Source organism: Abramis brama (genome assembly GCF_963993115.1).
Source record: "Abramis brama genome assembly, chromosome: 17".
Lineage (NCBI taxonomy): Eukaryota > Metazoa > Chordata > Actinopteri > Cypriniformes > Leuciscidae > Abramis > Abramis brama.
The window spans coordinates 980,001-1,006,596 of record NC_139979.1 but is presented as its reverse complement, the minus strand read 5'-3'; the positions used below and the strand labels follow the sequence as shown (position 1 = coordinate 1,006,596).

At 40.6% G+C, this 26,596-nt stretch overlaps 1 protein-coding gene across 1 annotated transcript in view; it reads left to right on the top strand.

The window, feature by feature from the left end:
* csmd3a (CUB and Sushi multiple domains 3a) overlaps positions 1–26,596 on the top strand; it is a 332,667-nt gene that overhangs the window by 242,703 nt on the left and 63,368 nt on the right. Inside the window, exons 51-55 of the mRNA XM_084089625.1 lie at positions 3,558–3,731; positions 8,616–8,789; positions 10,318–10,491; positions 13,512–13,697; positions 17,730–17,903. Of these exons, the coding sequence (XP_083945751.1) occupies positions 3,558–3,731; positions 8,616–8,789; positions 10,318–10,491; positions 13,512–13,697; positions 17,730–17,903 (882 nt within the window). The remainder of the gene's footprint in view (positions 1–3,557; positions 3,732–8,615; positions 8,790–10,317; positions 10,492–13,511; positions 13,698–17,729; positions 17,904–26,596) is intronic.

Genomic DNA, 26,596 nt, shown 5'->3' with positions numbered 1-26,596 from the left:
TTTGTGCCTTGCATTGCATTCTTCAAGCGTTTGAACCCTTTCCTCTCAGTTGTGGTGTGTCCCAGTATCGGCTCCTTCTCGCTGGATCACGGCAAATGGAGGATCGTCAACGGCTCCCGCTACGAGTACGGCACTAAAGTGGCCTTTACCTGCAACCCGGGCTTCTTCCGGCTCGGCCCCGCACACATTCACTGCACGTCCAACGGGACCTGGAGCTGGAGGAACGAGAGGCCGCGCTGCAAGAGTGAGTGTGTGTCCCTCCAGCGCTGATGCCGTGTGTGTTGTTAGGCCGTCTTTAAGGTCAGACTGCCAGACTAATGATTCTGTCAATGTGTCCTGAAGAGTGAAGGATTAGCAGCTTGTGTGGCGCTGACCCGCTCACATTGAATGCGTCTCTATAGCACACACGCGCATTTTTACGTGCATATGATACGCATGTGAAGGTTTTGTTGTGGTGTGGGGTGTGTGTGTATTACACACAATAAAGTGCGTATCATATGCATGTAAAAACAAATTTTTGCGTATAAAATGCACGATAAACACAATGTTTTTCCGGAATCCGTCGCCGTTTTACGCTTTTCCTGCTTTTATATTGGGGAGGAAGAATTAAAAGAATTGTAGCAAAGTAATAATGGAACCTGAAGCAACTGGGAAAGTCACAAAATATAATACATTACTTGCAATTTAGAGCTAAAAAAAAAAAATCAAATATATATAACATACATATATTGCATTTTTGATGTGATGTTCCAAGATAAAAAATATGTGGATGAAACCTAATGATGCTTTATGCATTTTATTATTTTCATGCAGCCGCACTGGGAATTATGGGAAATGTTTTCTGTTTGCACAAGCCTCTCTCCTCATAATCCATCAAAATGAACAGAATTATCCCGCTAGCTGTTATAGCTAACAGTAAACACAATTCATGCGACTATCTGAACTCAACATTCTCAACTAAAATCTTTAAAAATTATGACACATACTAATTTGCTTCCAATGAATATTAAAATTAACACTTTCTATGAAGCCCATGCTTATAATGAATTATAGCTCCATTTATTTATTTTTTGCAGCTCTAAATTGCAAGTAATGTATTATATTTTGTGACTTTCCCAGTTGCTTCAGATTTTGTTGATCACATGGGACAATTCTTTTTTTTTTTTTATTAATATTGATTTCTTTTTTTTCTTTTTTACATGAATTACAGTTCTTTAAGGTATCATTTGCAGGTTACCACTTCATACAGTGTACTTTTTTTTTGCACAAGCATTTAAAAAAAGCATGCATTTGTAGAAATTACAAATTGTAACTCTAATTCATATTTCATCATATTTCATCATGCATATTAACTTCCCGTAAGGCTTTATACGGCGCCGTTCAGCTTTAGGAAACACATTTAGGAAACACAAACTTTAATACAGTTTAGGAGCCCTGAGTAAACCCAGTTGTGTGTTTCCATCAGTGTGTCATCAGCATCTGCTGTCCTCAGATGGTTGGGTTATCAATGTTGTGTGTCTGCTGTAACTACAGTCGTGATGAATGTGTTTATGAGAGCCACAATCTAAACATTAGAGGCGCTTCATGACGGATGGCGTCTGACGGGATCCTGGCCAGAACAATTTTCAGAAACATCAGCAGTGGGAGGGAAGATGATGAGAAGTGGAGAACAGATGAAATGATGATGTCAACGCTCCAGAACAATATAGCGCATGTATAATCTATCCCAGATCTGCTCAAATCTCCTGCTTCCGACTGAGTTTCAGAGGATTGAGGCTCGATATGAGTTTAGGAAGCTACAACTTCCCGAGACACAAACTATCATGCTGAACTTTAGTTAGCTATTACTAGTCAGTTAAGACAAAGAGGAAGCATGTTTTTAAATGTAACAATCGGATCATTTATGTTTCTGTAACATTATTATCATAAAGTGATCAAACAAAAGCTTACACTGCAATTTTTTTTAGAAACCCTATTGTTATTGTTAATTTTCCCATGATGCAGCATTCTCCATGTAAAACTGATCGGGCAGACCGAACCGTAAGTCATAGAGACTTGAAACTTTGGGGGCTGATAGTACTCACACCACCTACAGCGTCACCGAGGCCCGCTTCGATCGGCCTGACGGGGGCGCTACAGCGGGCAAAAGCACGAAATGGCTCATAACTCCTCAACCGTTAGGCGTAGGCTCAAGTGTCTTATATCGCTGGAAGGCGGACAAGATGCATGCCTCGGATTTGCTCGTCACCCTGGGAAAATCTTCGGGTATTTGGGGTTTTTCCAAAGCCCGACTGGAACCAAACCAGTCTAGGACAATTCTCTGGACTCTATATCAATAATTATCAAATTTAAAGTTGAACTTATGCATTTGGATGGCTATAACAGGGTCATTTATAAAATGGGCGTGGCAAAATACACTAAAAAGCCTATAAATCCTAAATGAAAATTGGTGGGCATATGTGCCATAACATTCTAAACAAGCATGCAAAGTTTTATGGAGATCGGACCATAGGTGGCGCTATAACTGTTAAAAAGCTTTGAAAATCAGATATTTCCTATGGTAAATTGCCTGAATTGGCTGTAAATGGTCTTTTCCATCTATGATGTCAGTGGTTACATGCTTGCTAAATAAAACTTAATAACTTTTGATGCTTTTGTGCTTAAAGGCCTTAACTGCTTGAACCAATTTAGTTTTGTCTTCTTTTCATTCACAAATATCTCAACATTCTTAAATCAAGATTGATTCGCAAATTATCAAAATTAAATGACTTAATGTAAGAATGAATTCTTAAAACAAGAACAAGTATCTGCTAATGGGGTCAAAAAAGAAACTTAAGTTAAAGTTTATTTTTCATACACCACTGGCAGATATTATTTTCTCATTTTAAGCATAAACTGACTTAATTTTGATATTGTTTCTCAGAAAAAAACAAGACTTAATATTTTGATTCAAGTATGTTTAGATATTTGTGATTGAAAACAAGACAATATTAACGGTGTCATTTTACAGTTTTATTAATATTTTTAAATATTTTATATAAACTTTTAGATTTTATTTTTGTATTGTAGTTATTTTTAGTTGAACTTTTAGTAATTTCATTATGTACTTTTGCATTTTTTTTAAATGTTGCTATTTAGGTTTAATTTATTTTTATTTCAGTTTTAGTTTTGATTTATTTCCAGTTAATAATTTCAGTGCTTCAACTTCAACTTATTTCAGTTCATTGCCAAGGCAACATTTCTAACATTTTCAATTAGTTTAAGTTTCAAACAATATTTCTAAACATAATATGTATGTGATTTTATTTCAGCTTTATTTCAGTGAACAGCAATGTTTTTAGTTGTAGTTAACGATAATAACCCTGAAAAGGACTAAGGAAAACACATTTTTTGCAGTGTGCTTGTGCTTTAGTTTGCTACTAAATCTATCAAGTGCAACTTAAAGCTTTAAACCTGGTAAGCGTGTTTAATACTGAGATTCTTCCATTCTTCCATCCATCTCTGGTGTTTTTTAGTCACAGTCGACTCATTGTGTTCTCTATTGCCTCTTACTTTAGTCATTTCGTGTGGAGAGCTGCCCACTCCTCCTAATGGAAAGAAGATTGGGACGCAGACGACCTTCGGAGCAACCGCTATTTTTACCTGCAACTCGGGCTTTATTCTGGTGGGCTCGAGTGTTCGGGAATGCCTGTCCTCGGGTCTCTGGAGCGGGATGGAAACACACTGTCTCGGTAACACACACCCCTCGTCTCTTTCACTATCACCATGCATTAGCATCACTGCGACCTTTTAATGGACACCGGCTCCTGAAAGGCCAGAATGGGCTCACTGGCATTTCGTCTGGATTCCCATGGCAACTGTGGTTTTAATAATTGTATTTTTTTTTTTTTTTTTTTGCATGCACCTGTATCCTCACTTGCAGATGAGAGTTAGTCACAAAAGCATCATTATTATTCCTTCTTAGAGACCGTTTTTGACCTTGACAGAAAAAGCAATCCCATAAAGCATTGCGGTGTTTCTCAGTGGGGGAAAAAAGCCATTTTAGGTGATGGAAATGGTGAGAGAATTAAATGTCATTTAATATGTATAAGAATCATTTATTCATCTGAAGAGACTCAAGATATGCATCTTCATGTTTTCCTGCACTGGGAAAAATATAGTTCAATTTGCAGCTAAGAAACGGCACATGTGTTTGCCACAAATGCACCTTAAAGTGCCCCTGTTATATTTTTTTAAATATTATCTTTCATGCCGTGTGTAATACAGCTGATTGTGAATGTAAAAGATCAAAGTGCACGACAAATAGTTATTGTCTTCTAAAAGAAAGAATTGATTCTGAACTGTTGAAACGAGTCTCTCCAGTCTCGCTTTCTGTTACAATCCTGTTACAATGTAACTAATTTGCATAATGCCAGCCTCTGGTCTTGATTGGCTGAACAGCGTCTCTTAGCCCCGCCCTCAAACACTGTAGTGTATCTGAGACTGGAAGAGTTTGGTTCGTGTTGTTCATGTCGAGAAGACGCTGTTTTCTGCTGACAAAGCAAATCCACTTTGATGAGATTGACACGGTAAAACCCACACTTTATATCACCGAGGAAAATTCTGATATGTTAATGAACATTTAGTTTCTGACATGCGCTGTAAGCGGTCGACCAATCACAAAAGTCTGGACTGGGCTCTGACCAATCAGAGCAGAGCAACTCTCAGAGAGGCGGAGTTTAGAGAGACTGAATCTTCAAACTAACTGTTTCAGACTCTTTGAGAAATGAGGAGATGTGCAGTGTATATTAGAGAAAATGAATGTGTTTTTTGACATTGGATGCATGTAAGTCTATTTTACGAGACTTTAAAATAGGGGCACTTTATAAAAATACGGTGACAATGTTTCAGGTATTACAGGATCGCAAATTGGTCCCTGTATATTTTGGAACTTATAACCGTGTGAGTGATATAATGTTAATGTACCAAAATCTGCTTTTTACCTTAAAATGTACTTGCAACCATCATAATAATTCAGGAGGTACAGTAGAAATCCACACAGTGAATCAGGGTTCATTGTCAGTGGAGAATGACCAATATTCATGTACACTGTCACACACACAAAGACTAAACTTAGGGATTTACCCAACCAAACCAGCTGAGGAGAATCTCAACACTACAAACTTTGATTTAAAGAAAAAAGTATTTGAAAATCAGACAAAGATACAAGAACTTAACAGCTTTAGTGAGGGAAAGAACTACTCATTTAATACAAAAAGTATGTTATATGTATAAAAACAATATAATTTAAGTGTATTGCACAATACAAATATTCAAGTATTTTGAGTATCGTGGGGAGATCGACTCGATGACGATGATTAATGGAAGTGGGCGGAGCTAGCGAGATCTGTTGGCATGTTTCGACTCTGATTGGTGGAATTCTCTAAACAGCATCATGGGTACTGTAATGTAGTTTCTCACCACGAATTCTCCTGTTAATCAGGACTATTTTAAAAGTAAGTTGAAATGATGCGAGCTGACGGCTTGGGCAGAAAATGAAGTGAGAGAAGGCAGAGGTGAAGAAGTGATTTCTCTGCAGAAGTTGAGCGGACTCGCTGCTCTGTGAAGTGTGTCGGCCTCTGCTGAGTTCTGTCATCACTCAGATCTGAGAGCGAACGCCCTGACAGATCTCCACTCTTTCTCCCACATCACGCCGTCTCGCAGTAAAACAACCTTTGTCCACCAAAAGAGTCTAAAATGCATTCTGTTGATCCTCGGATGCGTGGAGATTGCAGGATCTGTTGTGAGATTGAACACTGGATCATGAATGTCTCTGTTCTGTGACTTACACACGTATAGGACTCAGTCCTGCAATAACATTCATATCCAATCACACGCTGATCTCGGCACGGGAACTTTAACAGCGATTCTCATTCCGCTTAAAATCTTTACTTATCCATCTGAGACTCTTTATGAGATTCTGAGGAACGAGGAACCATAACAGTTTTATTGCATTTATTACCCTCAGTGATAAAACATATTTAACATAATTAATCAAGTGAATAAAAAGTCCAAGCAATAAAACAAACTGTTCAAAATAATTTTAAATGTCTTTTTAGTCTCTTCTGCTCACCAAGGCTGCATTTATTTGAGCAAAAACACAGTAAAAATGTGAAATATTATTTTAATTTAAAATATCTGTTTTCTGTGTGAATATACAGTAAAGTGTAATTTATTCCTGTGATCAAAGCTGAATTTTCAGCATCATTACTCCAGTCTTCAGTGTCACATGATCCTTCAGAAATCATTCTAATATGATGATTTGATGCTCAAGAAACATTTATGATTATTATCAGTGTTGAAAACAGTTTTTTACATTTTTATTTCATGATGCTATGATGAATAGAAAGTTCAAAAGAACAGCATTTATCTGAAATCTAAAGCTTTTGTAACATTAAACACTACCAGTCAAAAGTTTGGGGTCAGTAAGCATTTTAATTTTATTTTTGGGGGAAAGAAATACAATAAATCAATACTTTTATTCATCAAGGATGAGTTAAACTGATCAAAAGTTACAGTAAAGACATTTATAATGTTAGAAAATATTCTATTTTAAGAATAGAATAGAAAGAAACATTTATGATTATTATCAATGTTGAAAACAGTCATATTTTTGTGGAAACCGTGGTGAATTTTGTCATTGATGAACTACATTTATTTGAAATAGAATATTTTGAAACATTATACATTTATTTAATGCACTTTTGACAAATTTTTTAACATACATTTGTGTATATATTGGTGCATTTCACAAAAGGTGCACTTATAGTCTTTAATTTAATCCCAGGAAACTACAGTATGAATCACATGTTCAAAAGCTGATGTTCGTTCATATGTATATAATTATTTTGTATATATAAATACACACACAATGCATGTGTATATTTAAGAAAAATGTGTTATTTATATATAAAATATTTATATTTATATATAATCTAAATATATATACGGTGTATACTAGGGCTGTCCCCGACTATGGATTTTCATAGTCGAATCAGAATCGTCATGCCTTGCCTATAGTCGACTAATAGTCGAATCATGTGTGTGGGGGCGGGGCTTTAACGTTTCAAAGCCGCGCGATGTACAGAAAATCACACAAAGATATAGAAGAAAATGTATAAAAACAATTTTGATCAATAAAACTAAGAAATAACATAAATAACTCCAGAAAGGCCACACTGCAGATTTGCATTTCACATGCAAATCAAATTAAATCGGCTAAATTAGGCTACCTGTGCGAGCAGGCCAGCCTACAGCACAACATCGATGCAACGAAAAAATAAACAATTAATTTACTAAATTAAATTAGAACAGAATATAGGCCTACCTTTCTAATAAATAAAAATACAAAACGAAATAAATCAGAATCGTCACAGGATGAGGAGCAAATGTGTGCAAAATGCCTAAAGTGCAGGGGAACATATATTCAAAACACAAGCCACAAATAGTTAGATTAGATAACCCTGACAGATTAATAAATAAAATTAAAATAAAGAAATTATTAAAATAACGATAGTAGCCAGAATTTTCAACTTTGTCTTTTTAACTGCAGAAACAACAATGAATGCTAAACTGGAGAGGCAGTCTTTAGCTAAAAATGTTCACAGCATCCAAAAATAAAATTAGAACCGGCTGAAAAGTTTTGAAATCACTTGTACCTGATCGAGAGAACAAACCCAGTCTTTCACTCTGTCTGTGTCCGTTAGTCTTTTCAAATTGTGCGCGCGGATAAAATACATTCTAACGTGAAACCCAGTCTATGCGTGAAACATGTTAACGTTGGCCAGCAGAAGTGCGATCATGGTTTTCCTGATGCTAAATCCAGCCTTGGAGAATATCCTTTCTGATGGTGTACATCCACACTTTAGATTTTCTTATCCCAGACATTGTTAAAGATTTAAATCCTTGCCGCGAAGACGCTCATCTGTCGGTCACGGATTGAAAGTGAAACTTAAATCTGTCACGGGGTGTTTGGATTTATTCACGCACGTTAAAAAATATTTATTAAAAGCTTCTTGCACATTTTTATATAGGCCTACAGCATTATCATAATAGGCTGAATATTAACGTATTGACATAAAAGCTAGTTCTATGTGAAATCAGACATTGAGCGCCCTCATATAGCCAAAGTGGCATGATCCTCGTTTCATAACACCTCTGCGAAGATTCGACCGTGAGATCGGTAGTCGAATCCGGCTCCTCCTATCGAAGCATCGAATCTTCGACTATTCGGGGTCACCCCTAGTGTATACATGCAAATATTTCTTAAATATATATACATGCATGTGTGTGTTTATATATACAAAATAATTATACACAGTACACACACTTATATTATGTAAACACAAACTTTTATTTTGGATGTGATTAGTCATTGCCCAGCACTAATGTAAAAGCAACCCAACAGAATATCCTCTGACTGTCGTCATAACCCGTGTGTTTTATGTGCATGTTTTATACATCCATTCATAAATCATGTGTTTTCCTCTGATTGAGTCCTGAAATCTGATTGGTTGATAGAAATGTTGTTGAAGTTAAAGCACATGTATTGACACGTTCTCCTTGCTCTTTCCCAGCCGGCCACTGTGGCGTTCCGGAGAGGATCGTGAACGGTCAGGTGGTCGGTGAAAACTTCGGCTACAGGGATACAGTAGTTTACCAGTGTAATCCGGGTTTCCGGCTCATCGGTTCCTCTGTGCGGATCTGCCAACAGGATCACAACTGGTCCGGGCAGCTCCCGTCATGTGTGTGTGAGTAACACGCAATAACACACACCGGGGGGGAACGTTTGCTTCACATCCAAGAGGATTAGTTTGACATGTAATGCAGGCAAACCCTGAACCAGCTCGTGACAGGCATCACACAAATCCTGATGTTACCAATGAAGCATCTGAAGGGGAAAACACCAACTCTGTCTGATTTTGTGTGGGTGATTTGGACGTTTGCCTTGTTTTAGTTGTGATGCCGAAAAGCAAAGCTTCTTAGATAAATGCATAAATACATTTTGATTTTTCTCGTCAAGCATTGGAGACTCTTATTCTACAAACTGATGGAAATATGCTAGAAGTCAAAAGTTAGGACACACTCGACTTAATGTTCATTATCTTAACAACCTTCTGACCTAGAAAACGTGGCTGCGCAAATATAATTAATGATTTCAAATTAATTTGAACAGTGCAGTTCAATAATATGAATAATCTGTCGAATAATTATTGACAAATAAATGGTTTTATCTCACAGAACGGGTGAAGATGCTCTATTGTAATGCTGTTTTTTTTTTTTTTACAGTGTATTTGCATTTTTTTTAAATATAAATATTTAAGTCTAGCCTGGTAATACCAAACTCTGCTACTTCGCTTTGCTTCGTAGACAGAGTCTGGCATGGCATAATTGAAAAGCGTTTTCTTTCTCGCGGGTGGGGGGGCGCTTGTCTGAAGTTTAAAATCATTGGTTACCCGTAAGCCAATCACATAACGTTTGGTTATGGCGTGTGTTATGCGCATGCTCAGCCGCATCTAACTTCCACTGTAAACACATGTATGATGCGAAAACAAAACCATCGAGCGAAATACCGGAGTGAACATGGCTGTGAACGACTTTTGCAGATTATGTGAAGTAAATCTACGCATCCACGGTACAATCAGCATCTACGTCACGGCTCTCAGCCCGCCCTCTGTTCGTTGATTGGCCGGCTGTTTTCAGGCCGGAGGAAAACGGAAAGCTCTGACTTTCGTACTTCCGCTCAATTTCATTTCGCTTCTGTACTCAGTCTGACGTAGTCAGGCTAATTTAAGTCCCCCTGTGGTGAAAATACAGTTTTTAATGTTGTTTATGTGTCTATGTGGTGTTTTTAATACGCTTTAAGACAAACCATGTGTAAATTCATAAGTCGACACCATTGCTGAGTATTTCCTCCTTAAAACTGCAGTGAACCAAAGACAGTCTCAAAAACACGCTTTGAAATCGCTGGTGTTTCTGACGTCACAAACTACCTTGTAACCAATCAGATCAACGTGTGATCGTCAACCAGTGGATCTCTGAGCTGAGTGAGTGAGTGGAGGCGGGGCTCATTTGCATATTCATAGAACCGCGAATACTAAATGAGGCAAGGGTGTCGAGTTACATTCAAGATATTTTCAAGGAAAAAACATATAAATATATAATTTTGGTGATCAAAGATGAGTTTTAAGCGATAAAATGATTGACTACAGGGGGACTTTAAAGAATGATCTGGTTTATTCAGACTTTTGACTGTCGTTTTCCTGGTTTGTGTTTCAGCCGTTAGCTGTGGTCATCCGGGCAGCCCGATCTACGGTCGCACGGTTGGCGACGGCTTCAACCTGAATGACGTGGTGAACTTCTTCTGCAATAACGGCTATATTCTGGAAGGCCCGTCTCGAGCGCAGTGCCAGTCGGACCGCCAGTGGAGCCGCCAGCCGCCAACATGCAGAGGTTTGGACCCCATCCGCTCTGCTCTCACTTTATTTTTATAAGACATTCTGTTGAAGTAACGTTGCACCTACGTGTCTGCTAACTCTCATTAGCGTGTAGACTATAGACTAAACACATAATACGCATGTGCACGCTGTCAGCGTTTTCTCAGATTCACGTTTTTGAAGTTTACACGGGGATGATTACATTTTTGTAAATTTTTAGCTTGTAACCTGTTTCAAGGTTTGCGTTCTCGAGCTCCAAACACTGTTATCGTGCAAATGAACGGCCAGAACGCATTAAAAGTTTCTGTTTTCTGTTAGAACGGTGTCATGTTAGCGGCCCCTAAGTTAATAACTAACGATCTTTACAACGGAAGTGAATCGATCAAAACTAACTTTATCTGGACAATAACTTTATTCTAGATCTGCTGTAAAGCCTAAACAATCTCTGTTACTGTAATCTCTCTCTGTAAAGCTGCTGTGAAACAATCTATATCACTAAAAGCGCTGTATAAATGAAGGAGACTTGACTTGACTAGAGTGTTAGTAGACTGGTAGGGTTCGGGTTAGAATAAGTTGACATGTACTTGCAAAGTTACATATAGTCAGTGTAATGTCTGTTGGAGGAGCATCACTATAAAGAGTTGGCAGATATTAATCAGAGAGTCGACTAATACTCTAGTGAGAGTTAGTGGGCGTGTAATTGCACAGTTACTTATAATCAACAGAATGTTCAAAAGGGACCATCAAAATAAAGTGTTACCCACCGGAGGAACCTTTTCATCGTTCCTAGAACTATTGACGAAAGTTCCCGGTGTTTGGCGTGTTCGCACCGCAGGAACTGGGAACGATTTTAGTTCTAGGAACTCATTTTGGAGGAACTAATTTACTCCTACTTCAGAGTCGGTCTAAACCAGCGCTATAGGAACTACAGTGACGTTAGTGTTCTCTGATTGGCCGAACGCACGCGAAACACCAGCATCCGCCATTTTTAATAAAGGCTGTGTAAACACACAGATTATAGCCTATATATTTACTCCAGAAACTAACTCTATGAACATGGAAACAGTGATAGATGGAGCTCTTAGCCTTTACGCTGAGGAGAAAACCCAACACAACTCTTGAAGAGACCAAGAGAATCATGATTATGTGTTTCTGATCAGCAACACTGGACATCACACACACACATACGCTAATAACTCTTCATTACGGTCTACTTTCTATGTAGAACAGTTCTATATAATGACGTATTAGACAGGACTGTTAGACAGATCGTAAACTAATGAACAGGAGAACTGTTTGCTCAGTCGTTCTCAGCGCCGTCAAAATAAAAGTCCCAACAACAAGCGTGTCTCACGTCACTTCAGAGCTCCTACTGGCGGTGCGAACGCAACCAGGAAAACGTTCCTGAGGGAACCATTAGTTCTCCGGGAACCACCCTGGTGGCGAGATCCTATAACTAACTGGAGCGAAAGCCCCTATTATAGCGAGAGTTAAGCACTGTGGCGCTGATGGAAATTACTTTTAGGCTGCGGTTAAAAAAGAAATGACCAATTTCATCTCTGAGAGCCTCTGGCCCTCTTCCAGCCGGCAGAAACTCGTTCACTCGGGTCTGAATAGCCACAGATTAGGCCTGCAAATCAGAAGATGAGATGTGTGTTTTGAAGCTAATCTCTGCTTTGTTAGCGGCGTGATTACGAGTGTCTCGGAGGATCGGCTGGAGTGTTTGACTCTGACCACAGAACGCGTGAAGAGATCAGCAGTGATGATGGCCTGATTACATGACTGCAGTGTGCTTTTGTCCAATAATAATGGACAAATAAATGGTTATCTCACCGAACGGGTGAAGATGCTCTATATTTTTTACTTTTGTTATGCAGCAAGTTTAAAATGATAAAATAGCTTAGAATGAGTGTAAATACTGTATTGTAAGTGTTCGAATTTTACTCACCAATTTAGTCTCTTCTGCTCACCAAGGCTGCATTTATTTGAGCAAAAATACAGTAAAAATTGTAGAATATTATTAGAATGTAAATCATCTGTTTTCTATGTGAATATATAGTAAAGTGTAATTTATTCCTGTGATCAAAGCTGAATGTTCAGCATCATTACTCCAGTCTTCAGTGTCACATGATCCTTCAGAAATCACTCTAATATGATGATTTGATGCTCAAGAAACATTTATGATTATTATCAGTGTTGAAAACAGTTATTTAGATTTTTATTTCAGGATTCATTGATGAATAGAAAGTTCAAAAGAACAGCATTTATCTGAAGTAGAAATGTATTGTAACATTAAACACTAACCATTCAATAAATGGGGGAAAGAAATAAAATAAATCAAGGATGAATTAAATTGATCACAATTGTACACAACTGTTTTCAACATTGATGATAATAATTAACGTTTCTTGAGCATCAAATCATCATATTAGAATGATTTCTGAAGGATCATGTGACACTGAAGACTGGAGTAATGATGCTGAAAATTCAGCTTTGATCACAGGAATAAATTACACTTTACTGTATATTCACATAGAAAACAGCTGATTTACATTGGAATAATATTTCACAATTTTTCTGTTTTTATTGTATTTTTAATCAAATAAATGCAGCCTTGGTGAGCAGAAGAGACTTCTTTCAAAAACATAAAAAATCGTACCGCTCCACATTTTGACTGGTAGTATATATATATATATATATATATTGTAAAATGTAATTATTTATTCCTGTGATCACAGGAATAAATAATTACATTTTACAATATATTCACATAAAAAATTATTTTATCTTGTAATAATATTTCACTATTTTACTGTTTTTTTATCGAATAAATGTATCATTGGTGACCAGAAAAGACTTCTTTTAAAAACATTAAAAAAATCTATCTAATCATACTGACCTCAAAGTTTTGAACCGTAGTGTGTGTATATAAACAGAAATAATAAAATACATCTCCTCAAATACATTATTGCATTTTATTCATGAATTGTCGTGGCTTGCAACACTTATTATCCTTTTTCTGTTTGTGTTCTTCAGTCGTCAACTGCACTGATCCCGGTATTCCAGCAAACTCAATCAGGAAGAGCAAAATCGAGTATGGGAACTTCACTTTCGGGACCGTCGTTTCCTACGACTGCAATCCCGGATATTACCTCTTCGGCTCGTCGGTTCTGACCTGCCAGCCGGTGGGATACTGGGACAAACCGCTACCAGAATGCCTGGGTACGTCTGTGTCTCTTCACTTTACTTCTCATTATTTCCACTTTATCATTGCCAGTCTTTGAACTCTCTCCATCTGAGAGGCGATAGTAAATGTCACAGGTTAGTCAAGCGCAACGTTCGGTTCAAAGAGCTCTCATGATGGAGACTTCATGTCTGTGTGAAAGCTTTAAAAGTTTCCCAGAGTTTCCCGCAGTGGACAGCGGTGAATTGAACGCACCTTTTCTACAGTTTGCCAAAGCGAGGAGTATTAAGGTCAAGAGCGCATTCATTAGAGAGACGTGTTCATTTGCCTGTGAGAAAGTAATTGCCTCCCGCTCTCGCTTTCCGTCTCTGTCCCTGTAATTGCTTCAAACCTGAACTTGATCGTTTCTTGTCGGTTTCCAGCGAGATGCTTACACCGGCCGTGAAGGAAAGGCAACAGTCCTGCTAGCTGTCTATTAGCCTTGTTTTTCTCTCTAGTTTACACAAGGTGATTCTGCACTTTACTTAGTCGACAGAGGCTACTTGGGAATTTTAATAAGCAGCCTCTTCTCCCCCGTCAGCCTTTCAGCCGGATGAATATTATGAAAATGTGCACCTCCTCGGTTTTATTCGGGTGCATTTACAATTCAAAAGAAAGCAAACATCAAAACCAGGCCTGAAAAGAAGCTTAGCTAAATTAAATTGAAGAGCTTATGTGTGTTTCTCCAGCAGCGCACGAGAGATTAATTAATGCTGTTAAGATGTGAACAACTACACACTTGGCTAATCTGAACGACTTTCATGGTTCATTTGGTAACACTTTACAATAAGGTGCATTTATTAAACATTAGTTAATGTATTAACTAACATGAACTAACAATGTGCAATGCATTTGTTTCTGTTCATCTTTGTTAATGTAAGTTACTACAAATACAGATGTTCATTGTTTGTTCATGTTAGTTCACAGTGCAGTAACTAATGTTAACAAGATTTTAATAAAGTATTAGTAAATGTTGAAATTAACATTAACAATGATTAATAAATCCTGTATAAGTGCAATTCATGTAATACATTCGGCTAAGGTGATTTATTTAGATCCTCTGTAATCTTCGTTTGAGGAACAGACTGAGATTTAAGTAGTTATTTATTGAAAATATTTCCCTCCTGCCAGCACTGAATCATAGAGTTGAACTCAAGAACTCAAGTTCAACTCAATAATCCGTTCTTAGTTATTTTCGAGTTAACCACAACATTCACAACCAAATCAATCACAAACCACAGCCAATCAGAAGAGAGTGTGGGCGGAGTCTCTCTGCAAGCTCACTGCACTCGCAACCAAATCAATCACAAACCACAGCCAATCAGAAGAGAGTGGGGGCGGAGTCTCTCTGCAAGCTCACTGCACTCGCAACCAAATCAATCACAAACCACAGCCAATCAGAAGAGAGTGTGGGCGGAGTCTCTCTGCAAGCTCACTGCACTCGCAACCAAATCAATCACAAACCACAGCCAATCAGAAGAGTGTGTGGGCGGAGTCTCTCTGCAAGCTCACTGCACTCGCAACCAAATCAATCACAAATCAGAGATTATCATTGTCAGATTGTGTGTTGTTGTTCCACGACGTGGCAGAAATAGAAACCGTTTCTAAAATCGAATCACTGGTTAGGACACAAACTCTGATTAGCTGATTAACTCGCCTTGCATTTCTACTAAACATTAAAGTTTTACACGGCAGCAGTGGCTGTTTGTTTGAAAAGATGGCTCCTCTTATTGGGAAAAAAACCCTATTTCAGAGCAAAAATATAGAGATTTTGTCTTTTAACTATATCTTCCAGAGACCTATCAAATACATTATGGATGCTAAGCGAAGTGTGTCAGACAGATATTCAATAAATAAGCTTTTGTTGTGCAAAAAAATATCATAGTCCTCAGAAACAAAAAGATTATGCATGATGATTTGAACGTTGCTCACCGCAGGAAAGTCCCGTAGCAATTGTGTTGTTGCTGAAGACAGAAAAGTAGGGCTGAATTTAGAGATGTGTTCTCTGTAATCTTGCAAATGTTACATATTGTACGAGGTCCTTTTCCTCTTTGCTAAACTTCACCCACGCAGAACTTGTTTTTGGAGATCTTCCGAGAGGGTTAAAGCCAGACGCACACAGACCTTCACATTCCCACTGACATGAAAACGCCAATCACTGACAGTCGAGTCGAGTCAACTTGCTTTGTCATTCAGCCATTTTTGACTCTTTTTTTTTTCAGGTTTACCATCATTTTGTAAATGCTAGTGTTTAAACAACATGTAACAGGGCTCCAGACTAACTTTTTTTATTAGGAGCGCTGTAGCCCCTGACTTAAAATTTTAGGAGCGCAAGCAGAAAATTTAGGGGCACACCTTCACATTTCCCCCTAAATAACTATTACAGACAAATGCTTTGATAATAAATAGACTTAGCGTACAGAAATTATGGTGCAGTTTTATTTTAAGATCACAGGCTCCAGACTAACATCTGAGGGCAGCGGCACTAAGTTCTACAGAAAGTGTTTGGTAGCACTGTGGGATGACAAAGCACTGAGCTTAATTTGAGGTGTATAGATAAAGTTCAATTTAATTATTATCATTCATAATGTCTTAATATTAATTCAAAAGCAAAATGAGTGACAAAATAGATATTAGGGAGTGAAAATAGCCAATAAGCTCCCTCAGCAGCTATGTTTACAATGGTAATTTAGTCTTTCTTTTTTTTAAAAAATAAGTGTTTTCCTACTTATAAAAACTTTCAGTTTTATAAATAGAGACAATCTTTAAAGGATGAACAAAAATGTTTTGGTCAACACATTAAAAATAACATTTAAATATGATATAGTTTTGAAGTGCTGGAAAAAGATGTGTAGGCTTTTATAACCACAGTATACCATTATAGTTATGCCTGGTTCAGATTACACAATTTTTTTGTATGTTACAATAGTCACTGTGTCAGATTACACGATTTTGACTCCTAAAAATCTTGTCATGTCCTGGACAAGAAACATTGTCAGACTACACGTTGCTTTACGACCAGTCATCGCGAGCCGTCTCACACACGCACTCACTCACACACACACACACACACACACTCTCTCACTCACTCACTCACTCACACACACACACTCACTCACTCACTCTTGCTTGCGCACGCACACACACACACACACACACTCACTCGCGCACACACTCTCTCACTCACTCTCGCTCGCTCGCTCACTCACTCGCGCGCGCGCGCACACACACACTCATTCACTCTTGACGGAACCCGTCATGGAGGACCGTTAAAAAATTAAACATGCTAGTCTTTTGTCGTGATGTCGTAAAGCATCGTACGTGACGTCGGTTGTCGCCCACTATCACACTATACGAGATGAAATTTACTGGTCGCACATGTGCGACTGGATGTAAAATTCAGTCGCACACACTCAAATTTTGGTCGCAAAATGCGACCATTTGGTCGCAGTCTGGAGCCCTGTGTAATGTAAACTTGAATTATGAATTTTGATTTTATACTATAAATAACTCATGACAATAGTAATTCAATCTACTGTAATCTCAGCATAAAGTGAAAAATCAAGCTTTTAATATTGTCTATGTGGTGTTTTTAATGCGCTTTAAGACAAAGCATGTGTAAATTCATAAGTCGACTCCATTGCTGAGTATTTCCTCCTTAAAACTGCAGTGAACCAAAGACAGTCTCAAAAACACGCTTTGAAATCGCTGGTGTTTCTGACGTCACAAACTACCTTGTAACAAATCAGATCAACGTGTGATCGTCAACCAGTGGATCTCTGAGCTGAGTGAGTGAGTGGAGGCGGGGCTCATTTGCATATTCATAGAACCGTGCATACTAAATGAGGCAAGGGTGTCGAGTTACATTCAAGCTATTTTAAGACATGAAGACATCTAAATGTGTCATTTTGGTGATCAAAGATGAGTTTAAGGAATAAAATGATTGACTACAGGGGGACTTTAAACATTAAAGCTCGAAGAATAACCCGAGCTGTGAGTTGAAGTGAGTGATTGCTGTGTGTCTCCTACAGAGGTGGACTGTGGTCACCCTGGTTCTCCTCCTCATGCCGTTGTGACGGGAGAGAAATTCACCTTCGGATCTACAGTTCACTACCGGTGTTTAGAAGACCGAGCTCTGATTGGTGAATCCACTCGCTCCTGCCAGCTGAACGGCCAATGGAGTGGCTCGCAGCCACACTGCTCAGGTAAGACACACCTGGGCTGACAAAAAGTTGCAAAACGTTTTTTCAACGGAAACGTTAATAGCAGCCTTGAAATATGTGAGTGAAGTTGAGTTTAAACGCTGTGAATTTCAGATTATCCTTCATTATAACTTCTTTTACCGCGCTTAAAATACGGTGAAAATACATTTCCATTAAATGCGACACTTAATGCGACACTTAATAACAATAGGCATTTTTAGATGTAAATAACATTCAGAAACATGTATTTGAAATCATTAGGGATCAATTGATAAATACTTGTACAAAAAACATTAGAAATTACATTTGTTTATTATGAAGGATTTTACACTGCAGAACTTTAATCATTGGCAGAAATGTATATTTATAATTTTATTTATTTATTAATCAACATGCCAATTCATGCTAGCAACTTGCTAAAACGTGCTAGATTAATGTTAAAACATGTTAGGGTCATGCTAATGTTATTCTACCAACGCAATTAAAACATGCAAGGATCATGTTAGCAAAATGTCAAATAATATTAAAACATGCTAGCAACATGCTAAATCATGCTAGAATTATGTTAGATAAAATGTTAAATCATGTTAGCAACAAAATAAAAAATGTTAACATTGAGGTAAAACATGCTAAAAGATGCTACGAACATGTTAAAACATGCTAGGATAATGCTGATAAAACATGCTAGGAAATTTATAAATCTTTCAGGCTTTGTCAAGCCAACATAAAAGTTTGTCCCGACGAACTTCACTTTCTTCTAGCTAATTAGTGTATTTTATCATATTGCTCTTTTTGCTAATTTGTGGGAATAAATTAAGTTAGGAATAATTGACTCTGGACTCTCCGTTATTGAAAATGTATGAACAGGCCAATGTGACCATGACATGAAGTGCATTATTTTTCATAAGTCAATTATCCTTATACCAGGGTTACCATATTTATACACATTTTTAGGTTTTTTGTTCCTAAAACTACTTTCTTGCGCATCTTGAAGACGCCAAAGCAATTGCTACTAGTTTAACGAAGTCATTCAGGCTCATATGGAGGCTTGTGCTGTTTCTGTGCAGTTTTTAAGTCAAGTCACAAGTGTTTATATATTATGAAACCAATTCAATTTCAGCGATAAGCATCTCTACAGAGGATAATAGTGTCATTATTATTATTCAGCTCTATTTAGTTCACTGTTGATCCAGTTCAGTTCAATAACAGTATCTATGTTGCAAAGTTTGTGTCATTATCCGGCAAAATTCAGTTCAAATGTTCTCATCTGATAGTATGTGCAGTTATATCGATAATATTACTGAATATGAATTGTATTTTAAACCAGAGTGTGAGAGAGAGAGAGGGAGAGAGAGAGAGAGAGAGGAGAGAGGGGGAGAGAGAGAGAGAGAGAGAGAGAGAGAGGAGAGAGGGGGAGAGAGAGAGAGAGAGAGAGAGAGAGAGAGAGAGAGAGAGAGAGAGAGGAGAGAGGGGGAGAGAGAGAGAGAGAGAGAGAGAGAGAGAGAGAGAGAGAGGAGAGAGGGGGAGAGAGAGAGAGAGGAGAGAGAGAGAGAGAGGAGAGAGAGAGAGAGAGAGAGAGAGAGAGAGAGAGAGAGAGAGAGAGAGAGAGAGAGAGAGAGAGGAGAGAGAGAGAGAGAGAGAGAGAGAGAGGAGAGAGGGGGAGAGAGAGAGAGAGGAGAGAGAGAGAGAGAGAGAGAGAGAGAGAGAGAGAGAGAGAGGAGAGAGGGGGAGAGAGAGATAGAGAGAGAGAGGAGAGAGGGGGAGAGAGAGAGAGAGAGAGAGAGAGAGAGAGAGAGAGAGAGAGAGAGCATGTATTTGTGTTGTGCAGTAACATCTCTACAAAAGCAGCATTAGTTATATAACTCTGGGACGACGACTGTATTGATTAGGCGACCTCAAGCTCTGTGTTTGTGGAAGACGGAGAGAGCGAGAGAAAGAGACTCTGCTTGCATGGATATTAAAAGTAATTTCAGAAATAAACTGAAATTGTCATTTGTTGTTTGGCCGGTGATGTTGTGTGTTTCTGGCTGGTTTGCTGTTTGTGAGGCTCTTTGAAAGAACTGAAATTAATATAAAGAATATAATCCATTACAGTGATTTCACCACGGTTTATTGTTGATGTTATGTCATGTTATGGTATTTAGTGTTGTGTTGTGTTATGTTGTGATGGCATGTTATATTATGTTGTTTTCATGTTGTTATGCTGTTGTCATGTCATTTTATTTTGTAATTCATGTCGTTATTATGTTATGTCATGTTGTTTTGTTATGTTGTAATGTTATGTTATGTCATATCATGTCACGTTATGTTATAGTATGTTGATGTCAGGTCATTTTATTTTGTGTATTTCATGTTGTTATTTTATGTTATGTCATATATCATGTCATGTTATTTTATTTTATGTTATGTTGATGTTATGTTGGTGTTTTATGTTATGTTGTTATGTCATGTTATGTTAGTATGTTGTTGTCATGTCATTTTATTTTGTGTTATGTTATGTTATGTCATGTTATGTCATGTTATGTTAGTATGTTGTTGTCATGTCATTTTATTTTGTGTTATGTTGTTATGTTATGTCATGTTATGTCATGTTATGTTATGTTATGTCATGTTATGTGGTGTTATGTCATGTCATGTCATGTTATGCCTTATGTTGTTATGTTATGTTAATCTTTGAAATAACTGAACTGAATATGAAGAATATAAACTATACAGTGATTTCAGGTGCTCTTCTTCACGCTGTGCTGCACAGAAATGACTGTAAAGTCTAAGAATGAAGCAAATCTTAAATTATGATTCAGTTTTCTCCGTTTAATTAAAGCTTCTCTCATTCTCGTGGTAAAATCGCAGTAACACACGGCGGCTCGTGGCTTATTGCTTTCCGATAATACACAGGTCCTTTGCACTGTTCAGGCTTACTTGTGTTTGAAAGAGAAATCATGCATTTGAATGAGCAGATTGTTGAGTGAAGCTCATCTTTGTCTTGTGTCTTATTTTCTGTCATTATGTGTCAGTCTTACATGAGTTAATTAAGTTCAGCTGAATAATGACTTCTGTCTCTGCCTGACACACTCTCTCTGCTGACACGCTGTCTGTCTGAGTCCAACATGCACAGGTTTCTTCTTTTAAAGAATAGTTCTCGTTACTCGCGCTCGTGTCGTGCCGAACCTGTGAGGCTGTTTCTGTGCAGTTTATACTGACCAACAACTAAAAACACACAGCAGAGATCATGGAGAGCTGGCAAAATGCATCATCACATGCCAAGATTAAATATCAAAAATCATGAGTAAATCATTTTACAATATACAGTCAAACCAAAATTTATTCAGACACCTTCAATATTTCTCACAGTTTATTCGCTATAGTTTAGAAAATGGTAACAAAATATGACAAGAACTCAGTTGAAACACAATTAGATAATACCAGTTTAGCTCAACCAATCACCAAGCAATGCTTCATTTTGTTCAGTCTGTGTGTAAAAAGAGCATTAGCAATTAAAGACAACACACTTCAGCATCACACACTCCTCTCCTGGAATCACACACTCCTCTCCTGGAATCACACACTCCTCTCCTGGATTCACACACTCCTCTCCTGGAATCACACACTCCTGTCCTGGATTCACACACTCCTCTCCTGGATTCACACACTCCTCTCCTGGAATCACACACTCCTCTCCTGGATTCACACACTCCTCTCCTGGATTCACACACTCCTCTCCTGGAATCACACACTCCTCTCCTGGATTCACACACTCCTCTCCTGGATTCACACACTCCTCTCCTGGAATCACACACTCCTCTCCTGGAATCACACACTCCTGTCCTGGATTCACACACTCCTCTCCAGGATTCACACACTCCTCTCCTGGATTCACACACTCCTCTCCTGGAATCACACACTCCTCTCCTGGAATCACACACTCCTGTCCTGGATTCACACACTCCTCTCCTGGATTCACACACTCCTCTCCTGGAATCACACACTCCTCTCCTTGAATCACACACTCCTGTCCTGGATTCACACACTCCTCTCCTGGATTCACACACTCCTCTCCTGGATTCACACACTCCTCTCCTGGAATCACACACTCCTCTCCTGGATTTACACACTCCTCTCCTGGAATCACACACTCCTCTCCTGGAATCACACACTCCTCTCCTTGAATCACACACTCCTCTCCTGGATTCACACACTCCTCTCCTGGATTCACACACTCCTCTCCTGGAATCACACACTCCTCTCCTGGATTCACACACTCCTCTCCTGGATTCACACACTCCTCTCCTGGATTCACACACTCCTCTCCTGGAATCACACACTCCTCTCCTGGAATCACACACTCCTCTCCTGGATTCACACACTCCTCTCCTGGAATCACACACTCCTCTCCTGGATTCACACACTCCTCTCCTGGAATCACACACTCCTCTCCTTGAATCACACACTCCTGTCCTGGATTCACACACTCCTCTCCTTGAATCACACACTCCTCTCCTTGAATCACACACTCCTGTCCTGGATTCACACACTCCTCTCCTGGATTCACACACTCCTCTCCTGGAATCACACACTCCTCTCCTGGATTCACACACTCCTCTCCTGGATTCACACACTCCTCTCCTGGATTCACACACTCCTCTCCTGGAATCACACACTCCTCTCCTGGAATCACACACTCCTCTCCTGGAATCACACACTCCTCTCCTGGAATCACACACTCCTGTCCTGGATTCACACACTCCTCTCCTGGAATCACACACTCCTGTCCTGGATTCACACACTCCTCTCCTGGAATCACACACTCCTCTCCTGGATTCACACACTCCTCTCCTGGATTCACACACTCCTCTCCTGGATTCACACACTCCTCTCCTGGAATCACACACTCCTGTCCTGGATTCACACACTCCTCTCCTGGATTCACACACTCCTCTCCTGGATTCACACACTCCTCTCCTGGATTCACACACTCCTGTCCTGGATTCACACACTCCTGTCCTGGATTCACACACTCCTGTCCTGGATTCACACACTCCTCTCCTGGATTCACACACTCCTCTCCTGGAATCACACACTCCTCTCCTGGAATCACACACTCCTGTCCTGGATTCACACACTCCTGTCCTGGATTCACACACTCCTGTCCTGGAATCACACACTCCTCTCCTGGATTCACACACTCCTCTCCTGGAATCACACACTCCTCTCCTGGAATCACACACTCCTGTCCTGGATTCACACACTCCTCTCCTGGATTCACACACTCCTGTCCTGGATTCACACACTCCTCTCCTGGATTCACACACTCCTCTCCTGGAATCACACACTCCTGTCCTGGATTCACACACTCCTCTCCTGGATTCACACACTCCTCTCCTGGATTCACACACTCCTCTCCTGGATTCACACACTCCTGTCCTGGATTCACACACTCCTGTCCTGGATTCACACACTCCTCTCCTGGATTCACACACTCCTGTCCTGGATTCACACACTCCTCTCCTGGAATCACACACTCCTCTCCTAGATTCACACACTCCTCTCCTGGATTCACACACTCCTCTCCTGGAATCACACACTCCTCTCCTGGATTCACACACTCCTCTCCTGGATTCACACACTCCTCTCCTGGATTCACACACTCCTCTCCTGGAATCACACACTCCTCTCCTGGAATCACACACTCCTCTCCTGGAATCACACACTCCTGTCCTGGATTCACACACTCCTCTCCTGGATTCACACACTCCTGTCCTGGATTCACACACTCCTCTCCTGGATTCACACACTCCTCTCCTGGAATCACACACTCCTCTCCTGGAATCACACACTCCTGTCCTGGATTCACACACTCCTCTCCTGGAATCACACACTCCTCTCCTGGATTCACACACTCCTCTCCTGGAATCACACACTCCTGTCCTGGATTCACACACTCCTCTCCTTGAATCACACACTCCTCTCCTGGATTCACACACTCCTCTCCTGGATTCACACACTCCTCTCCTGGATTCACACACTCCTCTCCTGGATTCACACACTCCTCTCCTGGATTCACACACTCCTCTCCTGGATTCACACACTCCTCTCCTGGAATCACACACTCCTGTCCTGGATTCACACACTCCTCTCCTGGATTCACACACTCCTCTCCTGGATTCACACACTCCTCTCCTGGAATCACACACTCCTCTCCTGGAATCACACACTCCTGTCCTGGATTCACACACTCCTCTCCTGGATTCACACACTCCTCTCCTGGATTCACACACTCCTCTCCTGGAATCACACACTCCTCTCCTTGAATCACACACTCCTGTCCTGGATTCACACACTCCTCTCCTGGATTCACACACTCCTCTCCTGGAATCACACACTCCTCTCCTGGATTTACACACTCCTCTCCTGGAATCACACACTCCTCTCCTGGAATCACACACTCCTCTCCTGGAATCACACACTCCTCTCCTGGATTCACACACTCCTCTCCTGGATTCACACACTCCTCTCCTGGAATCACACACCCTCTCCTGGAATCACACACTCCTCTCCTTGAATCACACACTCCTCTCCTGGAATCACACACTCCTCTCCTGGATTCACACACTCCTCTCCTGGAATCACACACTCCTCTCCTTGAATCACACACTCCTGTCCTGGATTCACACACTCCTCTCCTGGATTCACACACTCCTCTCCTGGAATCACACACTCCTCTCCTGGATTCACACACTCCTCTCCTGGATTCACACACTCCTCTCCTGGAATCACACACTCCTCTCCTGGAATCACACACTCCTCTCCTGGAATCACACACTCCTCTCCTGGAATCACACACTCCTGTCCTGGATTCACACACTCCTGTCCTGGATTCACACACTCCTCTCCTGGATTCACACACTCCTCTCCTGGAATCACACACTCCTGTCCTGGATTCACACACTCCTGTCCTGGATTCACACACTCCTCTCCTGGATTCACACACTCCTCTCCTGGAATCACACACTCCTCTCCTGGAATCACACACTCCTGTCCTGGATTCACACACTCCTCTCCTGGAATCACACACTCCTCTCCTGGATTCACACACTCCTCTCCTGGAATCACACACTCCTGTCCTGGATTCACACACTCCTCTCCTGGATTCACACACTCCTCTCCTGGATTCACACACTCCTCTCCTGGATTCACACACTCCTCTCCTGGATTCACACACTCCTCTCCTGGAATCACACACTCCTCTCCTGGAATCACACACTCCTCTCCTGGATTCACACACTCCTCTCCTGGATTCACACACTCCTCTCCTGGAATCACACACTCCTCTCCTTGAATCACACACTCCTCTCCTGGAATCACACACTCCTCTCCTGGATTCACACACTCCTCTCCTGGAATCACACACTCCTCTCCTGGAATCACACACTCCTCTCCTGGATTCACACACTCCTCTCCTGGATTCACACACTCCTCTCCTGGAATCACACACTCCTCTCCTTGAATCACACACTCCTCTCCTGGAATCACACACTCCTCTCCTGGATTCACACACTCCTCTCCTGGATTCACACACTCCTGTCCTGGATTCACACACTCCTCTCCTGGAATCACACACTCCTCTCCTGGATTCACACACTCCTCTCCTGGAATCACACACTCCTCTCCTGGATTCACACACTCCTCTCCTGGAATCACACACTCCTCTCCTGGAATCACACACTCCTGTCCTGGATTCACACACTCCTCTCCTGGATTCACACACTCCTCTCCTGGATTCACACACTCCTCTCCTGGAATCACACACTCCTCTCCTGGAATCACACACTCCTCTCCTGGAATCACACACTCCTCTCCTGGAATCACACACTCCTGTCCTGGATTCACACACTCCTCTCCTGGAATCACACACTCCTGTCCTGGATTCACACACTCCTCTCCTGGAATCACACACTCCTCTCCTGGATTCACACACTCCTCTCCTGGATTCACACACTCCTCTCCTGGATTCACACACTCCTCTCCTGGAATCACACACTCCTGTCCTGGATTCACACACTCCTCTCCTGGATTCACACACTCCTCTCCTGGATTCACACACTCCTCTCCTGGATTCACACACTCCTGTCCTGGATTCACACACTCCTGTCCTGGATTCACACACTCCTGTCCTGGATTCACACACTCCTCTCCTGGATTCACACACTCCTCTCCTGGAATCACACACTCCTCTCCTGGAATCACACACTCCTGTCCTGGATTCACACACTCCTGTCCTGGATTCACACACTCCTGTCCTGGAATCACACACTCCTCTCCTGGATTCACACACTCCTCTCCTGGAATCACACACTCCTCTCCTGGAATCACACACTCCTGTCCTGGATTCACACACTCCTCTCCTGGATTCACACACTCCTGTCCTGGATTCACACACTCCTCTCCTGGATTCACACACTCCTCTCCTGGAATCACACACTCCTGTCCTGGATTCACACACTCCTCTCCTGGATTCACACACTCCTCTCCTGGATTCACACACTCCTCTCCTGGATTCACACACTCCTGTCCTGGATTCACACACTCCTGTCCTGGATTCACACACTCCTCTCCTGGATTCACACACTCCTGTCCTGGATTCACACACTCCTCTCCTGGAATCACACACTCCTCTCCTAGATTCACACACTCCTCTC